Source organism: Periophthalmus magnuspinnatus, chromosome 21 (genome assembly GCF_009829125.3).
Source record: "Periophthalmus magnuspinnatus isolate fPerMag1 chromosome 21, fPerMag1.2.pri, whole genome shotgun sequence".
Taxonomy (NCBI): domain Eukaryota; kingdom Metazoa; phylum Chordata; class Actinopteri; order Gobiiformes; family Gobiidae; genus Periophthalmus; species Periophthalmus magnuspinnatus.
The window spans coordinates 14,559,328-14,574,269 of NC_047146.1; the positions used below are offsets into that span (position 1 = coordinate 14,559,328).

Here is a 14,942-nt window from a genome sequence, read left to right on the forward strand (position 1 = left end):
CACATGACTCTGCATTCTTATTTATGTACCCACTAAATTTCACGAGTCTACCCGCTGGCCATCACATTGCAAGTTGTCACTCTAAAATTGCTGGTACAAGTAAATGTTTGTAAAACCTAATGGATTGTTTAATTACTCTTTTTTGATCTAAAAAGCTAGGTTCATATTGTCCTGTTTTCCGCTGCTGCGTCATAGAGAGCTCCTGAATGTCAGCCAACTCCACTGTAATACTTGCCTGACCGGCCACTCACTTCTCCGTTCTGATTAAATCCAGACGGATCTTGAACCGGACAATAGAGGGTGAAAATCCTCCATCCTAACTTGAAACGGTCCAACCACAGCTGCTAATTTATGGCACGTGTTTCTCAAATGCAGAAGATATCGCTTCTAAGAAATCCTCGTATCATTCAGAATAAAATATATTCTTCTTTTACCTTGGTGCTTCAGTTGTTGATTCTGTATGCTTTAAGTTGTTTTTTTCCCCCCTTTTTTACATGTAAACAGCCATGTTTGTTTTTGATGCAAACGGACCATGCAGCTCTCTGATTAGTTAGAGCCTGTCAATCACCCCCTCTCAAATCGGGGAGATATTATATGGCTCCAGATCCACTTGTCTTGGTCAGGTGTGTTGTCAAAATGTGTGGTTCTGGCTGGCCGGGTAACTGAAATATTGAAATAATTATCTCCTTTTTATTCCCTCAAAGATATATGCCATTGCTTCATTTTACTGCAACTATGAAGAAAAGTATTTGATATTAAACATGTTTTAGTTATCATCTTTTGAAATGTAGTTTAACTTAGGGCTTAGGCATTTCTAGAGTTGCAAAACTTTAAGCCTTCACAATATTACAGTCAATATTGCACCTTCTGTAAATATTCTTAATTTGAATAGAGTATGTTAGCTTTAGCATGTTTCTCTAACTAAGCATATTTCTACATAGGCATTGTCTGTACATGTGAGCCTGTCAGCAGCAGCGGTGTAATCCTACATCTACTGCAAAGGGAGTTTTCAGGCTCAGTCTTTTGATCAAGCCTGCATCATGTCATTCCCCATGTGGGCCGTGCGCAGCGCTAACAGCCATATCGTGTTATCACTGTGGCCATTCGCTCTGCTGAGTCAGGACAGCCCAGGAAGGAAGCTCACCAGATTATCTTCTCCTTCACAGACTACAATGGGTTCAGACGGAGGGCTGGTGTCGTCTGGTGTTTCTGCAAAATGACAATATTCAACCAAATCAAGCATTTTTACTGAATTTGTATACCATGTCTATAGCGATGAAATTTAGCTTTTAAAATGAATGGTGACTTTTCTATTCTTCCAAAGTACTGTATGTGCATGGGCTCTGCCTGCGTATCAGGTACACATGAGAATAATGCTTAAAAAAATCTGTACTCTATTTTAAATGATGCTATATCAAAATGTTGTGCATTTTCTTGTAAGACTGGTAGGCCGTGTGTGTGGTGAAAATGCTTTGGATGAGTGACAGTAACCACAGGGGTTATGGGACTCCTCCCCATGTTGATAGTGAGTCTCAAATTTCAGTTTGAAAGTCTTTTACAAGTTGTTAAAAGTCTGTGTCTGTGACTGGGCGATTTTATTTGAAAATAAAATTGGTTATTTTTTTTCTCATAAAAATTGAGAAAAAAATTCTCCACTATAAATGTTCGGCAAACTATCCCATTAAACGTGCAGCTCCAACATTTAATTTTACATCAGTGATTTCAAAGCCGTCAGTGCTGCGTGGCCCTGTGCTCGACTTTGGTTCCTGTAACTGCAGTGAGCAGCCTTTCCTGTATTTTCAATGCCATTTCCAACACAAAATAATGGGGAAAAATAAAAATACATTTTATTCCAAACAAATACAATTTTTATATCGATTATTTGAATTCGATATAAAGTCTGGTCTGTGTAATCGTCCAGGTATGATTCATAGCCACGGTGACAGTGTTGGCACATAAGAGACTGTACCGACTGTATCTTGGGACCCCAGTCTGCCGTACACCTCTATCTCGAAACCACTAACCACTCCTTTGAACAAAGTGATATAAAGAGGCAGTTTTTGTTATTAAGGAAAATCCATCTTTGAACAGGAAAGGGGGGCTTAGACATAATTTATTTCCTATATATACTCCATTCTTGACCTAAGTCAAAATAAGGAAAATAATAGTGATAGCTAGTATGCTAATAGGTGTGAGAGCAGCCATTAGGGGCCTGAATGATTATTCAAAATATGACTCAGGCCTTTCAGATAGATATAAAGCACCCTAACCCTAACACCAGCAATCTGACTAGAACAGAAGAAGCCACTTAGACGAGCGGCAAAACGTCTTTACTCTAAACTTTTGACCAATTGGCTTTAATAAATAATAATAATAATAATGATATAATAATAAATCAGCCTTTTCAAATGATATTCTGAGCCTCTTGTCTTGACTTTGCATTGCATTTACATTACCCAAAACAAATGCTGCCAACATGTTTTTTTCTATCAAACTATTGTAGCATAGAATTAATTTGAAATGACAAATGGTTGGTTCTTTTGTTGTTTGGTATATTAATCATAGTAATTCTGACTTCTTCTGCCAAAACAAGGTCTGACTTTTCTTTTTTTTTTTCTTTTTTTTTTTTTTTAACAAATCTTTAATCTACATTTTCTTTGTTCTGTATATAGGAGCCCTATTTGCTATCCTGCTAAACTAGCTTTGTATTCATTTGAGAAAGCAAAGTACTGGACTGAACTAATACTAATTACCACAATCCTCATTAACTTTTGAAGACTTGTGTGTGTGTGTCAGGTGGTCATTGGTGCAGACCTGTTAGTTCTTATGTAACCCGACCCCGCTGCGACGACCTTTCCTAACGTGAGCCACCTTCACTTTCTATCTTGGCGTGCATAAGCATTTTAACCATGGCCCTCCTGACTCAGCTGTCCGTTCGCTTCAGCGTCCACTCCCCTGTTCACTCGCCTCTGTACTCTCATCTGTGCACTGATGTCTCCCTGTATCTCTTTTAGCAGGTGCCCCAGAGATGTGCTCAGGGTTTGGGCACAGCAAGGCACTAAGTTTTTTTTTGTTTTTTTTTTGAGTACAGGCCTAGCAAAACACTCGTGTAAAGTGTGACACTAGGCTAAAATGGTTTGGCCTTGTCCTGTCCTCGAACTCCTAGAGGCATGTTTTGTAAATATGTGTTATGGAGGACATTTTATTTTAATACAATAATAAATCATGATTCTGTGAAGACATAATAGCTCCTTGAAATTTGTAATGAAATTATTGTATAAGACCACAATGTGCTGTCTGCTTCTAATTATAAAGTGTTTATATAGTCAACGAACCAAGATGTTAGGCTGGTGCACTATTAGCATGCTAGTTGTTGTTAGCATGGCCTCTGAAAGTGGTGAAAAGTGCTTAAACTCATTGCGATGAATGTTTGAGATGCTAGAATACACTTTGTTTTTGTAAAAATCAGGTATAGCACATTTTGATGCATTTGACTGAAAGGACATGAAGTGGGTTAAGCTTTTGTTAACATCTGGTGGTGATGTTTTTTCAGGCATTTTTTATTTATTTTGCTGTTATGAATATTTTGGCATGGCATGGACTATTGTTACTCCATGAGTAAATATCCAAACATAAAATGACACATGTCCTTGAACGTGACTATTTTAGTATGAAATTGGGTCAACAGAGTCATAGTGACATAGATTTTGTGACTTTTACTTATACAGTATATCAACTTGATGCTAATTTCACTTAATGCTGGTCTATAAGATGGTAAACCTTGTACAAATTTGTGTTTCCGGGTACTACCTTTACCTACTCATTAGGAAATCCTGAAATATTTGCTTCATAAGGCGCATATTTTATTATTTGTTTACTTATTATTCTGTACATTTTTGTCCCTTGCTGTTTTTAGCAGGCTGAGCTCATGGCCAAGGGAAGCTATTAGCGTCAGTGGCTGGTCCCATGCTCACTGCCTGATAGCCTGTGTCTTTACCTCTAGGATACTGCTGCTGCTGGAAATTAAATAAGGTGATTTATAACTTAACACAAATTATAGCAACAGCTGCAAGTGTTGATCCACTTTAATGCGTTTGATAGTTAGCATCTGCTCCAGGCTAGCTACAAGTTATTTTCGATTGTGGGGCGGACATGTTTTTGGCACTTAGAGTTTTCCATAAGCCCAGATGAAAGACGTTGAGTGTATGAGATTGTACAGTTAATTAATAAATGAATAATAAACATGGAAACTAGGCGATATAGTAGTATCACGTACAGTGTTTTTTTATTTTACCCTTTTATGTTGCCCTACCCCTTGTTAAAAAATACACAAAAGAATCACTGGGCTGAAGTCTGAACCTGTAGTCACTTAAAAATGGTTGTGTTTTAGCGTTCTCGTGCACTTATAGCATAGTAGCAGCTCTTCTATTAAGTAAGTTTTGGGGGAAATCTATTGACCCGTTATGGCTAATTACAGGCTACAGTAAAGTGCACTTTTAGATTAGCCTCCAGTGGTTTGTCTGCAATACTTCCTGTCTGTGAAGCTACTTACCTTTTCCCCAATATTTCTTTAGAACTACGCATCCAGTCCATCTGTGTGTTTGTTCGTGGAATTGGTGTACATTGCATTTGAATAATTATGCAGTGAGCTGTTGACATGTTCACAGAAAGAAGCAGGTCTGTAAATGTTTATGAAAGATGTGAAGAATCAAACGTACTTGGAAAATTAAGATAAGTTTGTAGAAAGAGACCTCATTTATCAGTGCTTCGTGTTTATGCGTGTTAGATTCACAATAAAAAAAAAGTCCATGGGGTTGCTTTTCTGTAAAAAAAATACACAAGTTTTCATAATCTATTGACATACAGAAAATAGCTAATGATGCTATGCTACTTGCTAAATCTGTATCTTCCAAAACTCAATATGCTGAACTCCACAAACATTTGCAACAGGCCTATATTGTTATCGGGGTGAAAAATGCTAGCTCATATTTTGTTAGCTTAATTACATTGGAGTTTTTATAGAGTGATTCATTTTTCTTGCTATACCTAGCTAACAATTCATGCTAATTTCGCCCTCTACTCCCTTTACTGTTGGTTGGTTTTACATATTAAATAATCAAGCAGTTTGTGTTATAAATACAGATAATACCGCCTCACCAGCCACAGAAAAAATGCATATTAGTATCACTGGCAATTTGACTGGAGGAAATGCCGCTCTGCTTTCTATGTTTTCACTGTAGCTAGCCAAGCGCAAAACATCGTCAGCATGTGAACTGAACCGGAAGAGACTAAACCAGTGGTGCGTTTTGTCTTGCGGATATATGTTGGCTGTAAAAATCTAAATAAGTTGTTGTACTAGTGGGTATTTCCATAATGCCTAGGGGTCGGTCCTAGCTCCTGACTCATGGTTTGGTCTCTGGCTAATCATACCTCAGCGATATGATAACCCCACTGTCGCTACTTTTCCCTAGCGCTGCCATAACTGTAGCATTACTCATCACTGTGGCGCTAGCAAACAGATCCAAGTTAGAAGTGCTTTCAAAAGTGCCCATCCCTTCTAGGCATAGCTTGCGGTTTGGTGCGTTGTCCTGTTTTGGTAAAAGCACTTAAAATATACCCATGGAAAATGTTGTAACTTGATCTAAATTGACAGGTGTGCAAGGCGTGCCAACAAAATAACAAAAAGGAACTAAATGAATGTTGTTGTGACTATATATTTTGTTATTGACCCAAACCTGACAGTATTCAGTGACAATGTATTTTGACTGTGGCTGTATGAAAAACTAAGAACTGTATTCAAAGAAATCTCAATCTTTAGTAGAAACATTGACTCATTTGACTAGTTGACTACCAAATTAATGGTTGCAGGCTACAGCAAAATGCAAGTATGTAAAACCTGCCATTCATCAAAATGGAACTGTAATGCTCCTGATCATAATAATGTGCTTGTTGATCTCATAACTTAAACGATGTCTTACACAAAAGATTATCTTGTTACAACACGATACTCTTTGTAACCTTGTTTTGTTTCAGTCTGACAGTGACACAAAACATTGCATTATTCGATTTTGGTGAAGATTTTTTTTTTTATTGTTTCCTTTAATGTGTTATGAGTAGTTCACCTTTCTGTATTCAGTTAGTTTGCCAAAAATTATAACTCGTACTCTTCACTCTGATAGAATTACTTCCTACAGTGGTGAGCCGCAGTCATCTGACGGACAAAGCCTCATTCTTCTGAGATTGCATGCTAGATGAATAACGCTCATTAGCTAGCAGTGAAACAGTTTAAAGGGCCACACTACAAAGATGACCATCCATCATTCCTCACTGCAGGCTGACAAGAGCTCCAGGTACTCTGTTTAATCACAAGGCACTGCGCAATACACGGCAGCTGTCGCTTCAGACCAGGTCCTAAGTTACTGCCTTTTAATTTTTCACTTAATAAAAAAAAAAAAAACTGTCACAACAGGTTTTAATTGTTGAAAATTTGCATTCTGTCCATCCTTGTTTTTATAGACAGCTGTTCCAGCAATATCTGGAGTTGATTATCTACTTTTTAATTTCAGTGGTAATGAGATGACAGGCCTGAAGTGAAGGAGGGACAGGCATATTTTATTTATTTTTAAAGCTCCTCCACATCAGAGAGACATAGTAGAAGTGATGATGTGGTTGGTTGTTTTTACATCTGCAAACATGCACCAGCAGATGTTTACAAGGACAGATGTACTGGGGTGGGAAATTCTGTTTTGATTTGGCTATCTTGATTTCAAGTGGTACAAAATATATAACATGGCTTGATATTCTCTAGTTTGGTTTGATTCACTAATGCAAATAACAGTAGTAATAGTCAGGGAATTCAGATGTGCTTTTGCAAAGTCCTCAAAATGCATTGTTTTGTCACATCAAGATGTTAAACAGCAGAGACTACTAAGACCACAATCCTTTGAGCTGATTCACTGAAACTAACATGAAAAGGCGGTTATTTAGGTAGGTGTGTGTGTGTGTGGGTGTGTGTGTGTGTGATTTATACATCTTGTGTGTTAATGTAGGCTATGCTTTTTGCTTTGAGATTCAAATCTGTGCTGCAGGTAACTGTCAATGTGTAAATCATGCCTGATTGTGTAGACTCCAGTTCACCCTGGGCTCTAGTTGGGTTTTAATGCTGCAGTTGAAATGTGGGTTCAGAGAGGCTTTAAAGAGGATGATCTCTGGGAGATTTGGATGGAAATTTAAGAGGAGATGGGGTGGGTGATTGCTCTTTAGGTTTCAGGTGGGGGTTGTGCTACTTATTTACACTAAACACAGTTTGCATATGTCTGAGGGCTACCATGGCAATATAAAACAAACTGTAAAATTGTATAGTTGAATGTCTTTCTTCGTACATTTAAATTGGTTTTGTAAAATAGCTTTTCTCGAACTTTCAGCATTTTTTTCTTTTGTTCAGGTTTAGCTCTGTGTCTGTTTTGGGCCTGTCATCACACTAATTACTATAATCCCCTTGACTCTCAGAACAAAAGTAATACACTAGGGCTACAGTCAGTCAGTAGACCTCTGGTGAGAACAAAGTGAATGCATCTGGAATTTGGAGTAACTGTACTTAAACTGTACTTCAAATACTCTAGTGTGGATACTTTAGTATTCTGGTGTAGATTGCGTTACTTTACACTGGGCCTGAGTTTGAAACCATGATGAACAAGCGAGTGTGTGGGTCATCTTCATTCTACCTGTTGACCTGCAGTTACCTCTGTCATGCTAATCTAGTGCTAAAGAGATTATTCATAGTACTCATGTATTCTAGCACATGTGAATGGATAGACCTTGTGACACATTGTTACCCATAGTTGGAAATTTTTTAGCTAGACTAAATGTTTTGATCTCTTGGCACACGTTTCTACTGATAAGAAATTTTAGTATTTTATTCCTGAATGTGCAATTTTAATAGTTAATTATTAAAGGTGCACCATGTACCATGTTTTCTGTTGTGTCCATAGAGAAGTTGTTCCACAGTATGACATTAAACATATTGTATAAATGATTAGCATTTTTTCAATTACAGGTGTTCTCATTTTTCAAAAGTACTTTGAAAAATGTAGATTCTTGCAGTAAGTTGGACTGTCTCTTCACAGATCTGACTTTTAACTTGGTCTGGTGGCCGTTTGTCTCCATGGAGATTTAGATGTTTAATGCCATACTGTGGAACATTCCAGGCAAAACAATAACATCTCTACGGAGACAAGCATATAGCAAGCAGCCTACCAAAAATGTTACATAGTGCACCTTTAGCAGCTGGCATTTTTAGGTAAACAATTTAAAATATGCAAATTATATGCTAGGCTACGTGAGGATAAGGTACAGAACTTAAAGAAAACTAAAATATGACTGTAATAGAATAAATGCTTAGAAGTCAGTAGAATTTATCTCCGAAATTACAGCTAAATAATTATAAAATTGGATTGAGCTTAATTCGCAGTAATTCCTTCGTCAGCCACTAGATGTCCTCCTCCGCCAATTGTTTTTCTACGCTTTAGTACTCTATTTATATTAAATGTGTTCAGAGGGTTCCAAAAATTGCACCATGTCCCGGACCGAGGTCCAGGTGATGCGTATGTGTTGATCTGGTGTCAGCAGGGCTACTCTCACTACACGTTCATTGAGCAGCTCACTCACCCCAAGACAAGGAAAGATGAAGAGGGTGGAGCTTCCGGGTTTCTATGTGCGCTTTGTGCCATGGTCCTCGGTCATGGTGCAGATTTTGTGCATTTAAAATATGATGTAACAATTTTTATATGTCTCCAAACTAAACATGCTACACTACTGCTGAGATTTTATAAAGACGTTACTTGCCTATTTTTTTAAAAAGAGCTGGAAATAGTAAAATAGTGTGTCTACCCACAATCCTTTGCAAACACATATTAAAAAATGGTGCTAGCATCAAATAACAAAGACTTGGAGTTCAGCTTATCATTGTTTTTTATTTATTTAGACATTGTTTTATTTAAAAAAATATATATTTATGTGACGATTTTAAATTATTTTAGATTTTTAAAAAATGTATAACTAATGTGCACTTCTCTTGTGTGTCCACCAGGTGGCTCTGTTGGGATTGGATCTTTTATCTGCCTTAGTAACCAGATTACAGGACCGGTTTAGGGCCCAAATAGGAACAGGTAAGAATTGTTTATGATGAATTATCTTTGCTTAAATATTTATCTTTGACATATATGTAATTTACCCCGATGCAATCTGTTGTAACTGATAGATTTGATTTTTTCCCCCTGTAACATTTATCATAATTACATCCTCCTTTTTACCATTTACCATTTCTCACCTAAACAACAGCAAAGTTTTTGTCTCATGAATGTCCTTTATATTCATTTAATATTTGTTGTATAAATAATGTTTAATTCTACTGTCTTATTTTTTTTTCCAGTCCTCCCTAGCCTTATTGATCGATTGGGAGACTCCAAAGATCAAGTACGGGATCAAGATCAAACACTGCTGCTAAAAATAATGGAACAAGCTGCAACGCCTCAGGTATTAGATTTATACAGTTTTATGAAGGTTCAATCTATATATTTGTTTACTCTTTTGTTTGTTTGGTTGAACTTGAATGTACTTTTAAAAATGTAAAATAATACTTGTGTTAAATGTTCCCCATTTTTGTGTTTTGTTTTGCAGTACGTGTGGGACAGAATGCTGGGGGGTTTCAAACACAAGAACAACAGAACTAGAGAAGGAGTGTGCCTTTGTTTAATCGCAACGCTTAACACGTGAGTTCTGCATTTCTATTTTCAAATCAGCTAAATATTTTTCATATTTCAGTTTTATATGTGTAAAAGACTATTGTTATTAATGCCCGTGTTAACCTTGATTTATCTGATCTGTCTGCTGTTTCTTTCAGATATGGAGCTCAAGGTCTCACTCTCAGTAAAATAGTCCCTCATATATGTAACCTTTTGGGGGATCCCACAAGTCAGGTATGTCCTTTTTATTGTTCTTTTAAGTTTCCATTCATCAGTAAGCCTTTATTTTCTGTGTTGGTGTCTTATGTTAGCTAAGTAAGACACAAACATGTATTTTATTTTACTAACTTGTTACTTTTGTAACTAATCTAACATGAAGTTTCAATTTATATTTTAATTGTTTACGATATATTAATAATGCACATAATTGCAGAAGATTTGGTTCTCTTTTAAATATACATCTATACAGTACTTTGCAATTTTTTTGATTGTGTAATTAAATGAAGTTTATGTACTTTTTAAAAAGTAAATTCAACTTAATTGAGTAAGGAAAATCTTGAGAAATATGCACAGGGACTCTAGTAAACTGAGAGTTAGCTTTCTATAGGACAAATTAAAGGGAAATTATTCAACTCTTCTTCAAGATCAAGTAGCTCAGTAGGTAGTGTTTTGTTCACTGATCTGAAGGATATAAACAGCATTGCTTGAGCAGTCAGATCCACCCACCCACAGGTTGGCAGTGTGATTTCAGCTGCCACAGATGAATGCTGTTATTGTGTCCGTGGGCAAGACACTTAACCCACCTCACCCCAGTGTCTGCGTACACTGGTGTATGAATGGGTGAATGGGTGATTGACTTCATGAGCTCCTTGATGTAAAGTGCTTTTAGTGGCTTGAAGGTGTTAAAGTGCTATACAAATGTGACCATTTACCAAGTCATTTTTATGTATGGTCATCTTCCTCTTATTACCTTTATGTAATATCATGTATGTGAGGTAGTAGAGTAGAATTCTGGTATACTTGGTATTTAGTGGAGAGATGGATTGAATAGCAGACCTTAGTGCATGCTTCCTCTGTCTCGGTTTGACCTATCCGTTGTTTTTCTTTCCCCCTAGGTTCGTGATGGTGCTATGAGCTGTCTAGTGGAGATCTACAGACATGTGGGGGAGAGGGTCAGACTGGACCTCAGCAAAAAGGGCCTTCCACAGTCACGGTACAACACAACCCCAACCATTTCAAATCTCACATGTTGGTTCAGCTCATTGATTTACATGGCAGACATGTAACATTTACATACATTTACATTTTGCAAATGTAAACTGAGAAGAGAAATCTGTTTCTGTAATGAGACAAATTCTGTACTGGAGCTCCCTCTAGTGGCTAGATTTATCAGCTAAAACTAAGAACTAATAAAAAAAAAAAAAAAGAACAAATTCATTGTACTGTTCTTAAATTAGTTGTGAAGATACAATTACATCCAAGTACAGTAGAAACTACAACTGCAGCTGCACTAATTATGTTAGCCTTTGGTAATAAGTATTTTTATTTTCTTATGCAATCTTTAACGTGGATATACTCATGAAATGGGCTTAAAGTACTGTTATCACTTAGTTTATAGTATTACAGTTTCCTTGTCTTTAGTATATAGGCTGCTGATTTTGGTTTTAAAAGATGCACTATAGCCAGGACTAAATTCCAGGTGATGCATATGTGTTGATATTGTGTCAACAGAACTTGTCTTTATAATCCCTCATTTGTCTAGATCTGAGCCATAGTAAAAGCCAAAGTTAGTCTGTCAACTGGACAAAGCAGAACTATTCTCATTATCCATTCAGTGTGCAGCTAACTCACCCCAAGATGAGGAAAGTTGAAGCAGGAGGGGCTTCTAGGTGCTGCTTGGTGCTCTGGTTCTCGGTCATGGTGCTCACTGATCTAACTTATAGCTATAGCTTTCCGGTATTTCTAATTAGGACTTTTCTCACTCGCATTGCAATCAGATTTATGTTATTAAATTTCATTCAAAAACAGAACAGATTGAAATAGAGCTGCTAAATTAATACAAGAATAACATACAAAACTAAAAAAACATAGTCCATTGATGTCTTACTACAAGTATTTTGTTTTAATTGAATAGAGCATATGGTGTTGTTTTCAGAGGAATTCACTTAATACTTATATTTATTCTCTGCAGATTCATCATTCCCAAAAAGCAATAGTCTTTAGCACTTAGCATCACTGTAGCATCTCTTCTGACCAAAATCATATTTCACACTGGGCCATATGCTCCCCCTGTGAACGCCTCTCCCTCCCACACTGATGCCAGCTTCGCACCAGTGGACATTGTTTATTTTAGTCTTGGGCATCTATGCAACTACGATCAGATTTTCTTCCATTTGCCTCTTATATAAAATTTTGACTCTTTTTCTTCTTCTTTTTCTCCAGGTTGAATGTAATCTTCAGCAAATTTGATGAAGTCCAAAGATCGGGAAACATGATCTCCTCATCTGGCTCAGGTCAGTAGGTCTTTTAACCATCTGCTGCTTCTGTTTTGGAGATTGGTGCATTGGTAAAGCGACATTTGCTTCAAGGACACATATTATTAGCTTATAAAATGAATTGTTGTTATTTAATTAGATCATTACAATTTGCAAATCCACTTTTTCATTGTGCTGATAACAATAGCTGCCTAAATGCTTGTTAAATCTGGTTAAATCTGCTGGTTAAATCTTGCTAAATTAGTTGACACTTACCTAATGATTAAGCAAGGAGTTTCAGCTTTTTGTTATACGCAACATTTTGAGGATTTTTTTCCCATTCAGGAGATGTAATATTTAGTATATTTCTGTCAAAATTAACAGATGTTTCAGTGCCCGGTACTAAATTGTTGCTTTGTTTGTGATACAGTTCTAGTTCTTACATTCTTGGATGTTTTGGTACAGTTATTTCCATGTATCTATGTTTATTATTATTAGTCATACAAGAATCATTTTGTCAGCTCATTTAGCTTAAAGGAAGAGGCTTGAGTGACAGACCTGGGGTTAGAGTGGATGAGTTTGCACTGCAGGAGACGGACATCCTCCCAGAGTGCAGCCAGACAGCCAAGAACCATGCAGCTTTATCAGTAAATAAGGAAAGGAAACAGAAGTGCTAAGTTTTTTCACTCATTTTGACAAGGAAGCATATGTATAAGACATTTTAGATATAAAAATATGTGTATGTGGTGATAGGGCAGTAGAACACATACGGAAGTGACATTGAATTTGGAATAAGACCAAGGCTGTGCATATAGTCAGTTACTTTTTTTTTCTCAAAGCAAAACTGCCTGTAATTGTAGCCACTGTTGTCTTGCCAGATAAGCTGTCCTCACGTTCATACTAACATGCTAGATGTTATTCTATGTACTGGTTCAGTGCTAGTTTAATGGCTTTCAGTATATAGCCTTTGCAGCTTTATGTAAGGTTTTAGATGGAGTGCAGTAAAAGTGTTGCTTTTGCAAGGGCTTTGACGATGGTAAATCTTGAAGTACGATATATTGTTGAAGAAAATATAGACAATAAACGATAATACTGAAACAAGTTTATGCCCCTGACACAATATGGTTAAAATCACAAACAGCAGTAAATTATTATTTTTTTCTTTAGTATCTATAATGAGTCATAGAAGTTATTTATTCAACTGTCCACAGCTCAAATCTAATCATAGAACAGGAATAATTACAATTTCCTGATTACTACTACAAAAAAAGTACTCACGATAAATACTGACTCCCAAAAGTGATTGTTCCATCTAACATGTACTGGATGTTAAGTTGCTTACACAATTTACACAGAGAAACCTTTAATTATAAGGCTCGCAGTAGCAGAACATGATACCACTGTCACCTCTGAATTGTGAAGATTAGAAGTTGTATTAACTAATAAACAGCGACAGAAAAAAAATATTAGTTGGTTGCTATTTGCTAAATGTTCATTTAGTGATTCTTGCTGCTAATCCTAATTCAACCATTATAATTTCCCCAAAATATATAGCTGAAGCGTATGACAAGGTTATGTAGCTGGTGAGATTATATAACTGCAAAAATACTCTTACTTCACATTTGCAGAGAACAGTGAAGACTAGACACAATATTTAGATATGACACAGCATTTTCAAATCTTAAAGCAGCAAAATACCAGCTCAACGGATGAGGCAGCTACATTTGTTATGGGGCAAAATATGTTGTGACAAGTGCTAAAGTGCTGTTGGCTGCAAATGAAGAATACAGTGATTTTATGTGAACTAGAGTGACAAAAGTCTGAAATGCTTTTGTTAAGTTGGACTTAAACAGTGTTATGCATATTTTGAGTTGATTGATTAAACCAGGCATGTCCAAACTGTGGCCCAGGGGCCAAATGTAGCCCTCAGACCAATATTTTTGGCCCTCAGGCTTCCACATGAATTGGCCCAATAAAGGTCTGGTGACTCATTCTAACCTGCGACAAATGCACAATTATTCACTGTGTTGACCACCAGTCTGTGGCCCTCCATTGACCCTCTGCTTTGTTTGTGTTTTGATTGCATTGGGTTAAACTTTGAAGAATGTCCAGCTTTGATATTGTCCAGTTATGGCATGTCCATACTGAGTCGAACAGTACTGTCATAGCCGCTTTAATTAAAAACATGGATTACACATGAAAATATACTGAGGTCAATTATGTACAGGTATAGAGAAGATTTGATAAGAAATAGGAATCAATTGTGAAACAAATTGTTTAGAATGATTTTCTGAATTTTCTTTTGAATTTTCTTTTATTGCACATTTGATTTTGTTTTGGATTTTCATAGAATTGTAGTTTTGAATCACCCTTTGTCAGATAAACATATTTATAGGACCACTATGTTGGCCTAACTTTCCATGAAGTTGTTATTACTTTACCTGGAATGTTCCACAGTATGACATTAAAATTTGTATTACAGTAATTCAATCAACTTTTCATTCATTCTTAAGTTACTGAGAGTGGAGCCTCTCCACTAATCCAATCTATAACTTGGCCTGGTGGCACCATCACGTTGTGTCTGTGGTGACAGATAATTGAAAAAACTTATTGTGTAACATTCCAGGTAACACATTAATGTCTCTCCATTAGAAAAGTTACATAATACAGCTTTAACTTGTGACATTGTATTTGTATTTTTGGTGATAAGAAAACATTTTTTTTA

At 36.5% G+C, this 14,942-nt stretch overlaps 1 protein-coding gene and 1 non-coding gene across 2 annotated transcripts in view; one reads left to right on the plus strand and one right to left on the minus strand.

The window, feature by feature from the left end:
- The window catches only part of clasp1a (cytoplasmic linker associated protein 1a), a 92,575-nt gene that overhangs the window by 17,794 nt on the left and 59,839 nt on the right, over positions 1-14,942 (plus strand). Inside the window, exons 3-8 of the mRNA XM_055230449.1 lie at positions 9,089-9,167; positions 9,431-9,534; positions 9,679-9,770; positions 9,902-9,977; positions 10,859-10,956; positions 12,186-12,256. Of these exons, the coding sequence (XP_055086424.1) occupies positions 9,089-9,167; positions 9,431-9,534; positions 9,679-9,770; positions 9,902-9,977; positions 10,859-10,956; positions 12,186-12,256 (520 nt within the window). The remainder of the gene's footprint in view (positions 1-9,088; positions 9,168-9,430; positions 9,535-9,678; positions 9,771-9,901; positions 9,978-10,858; positions 10,957-12,185; positions 12,257-14,942) is intronic.
- On the minus strand, positions 8,558-8,684 carry LOC117389898 (U4atac minor spliceosomal RNA). The gene has a single exon (XR_004542917.1). It is a non-coding gene; the product is annotated as a U4atac minor spliceosomal RNA (small nuclear RNA).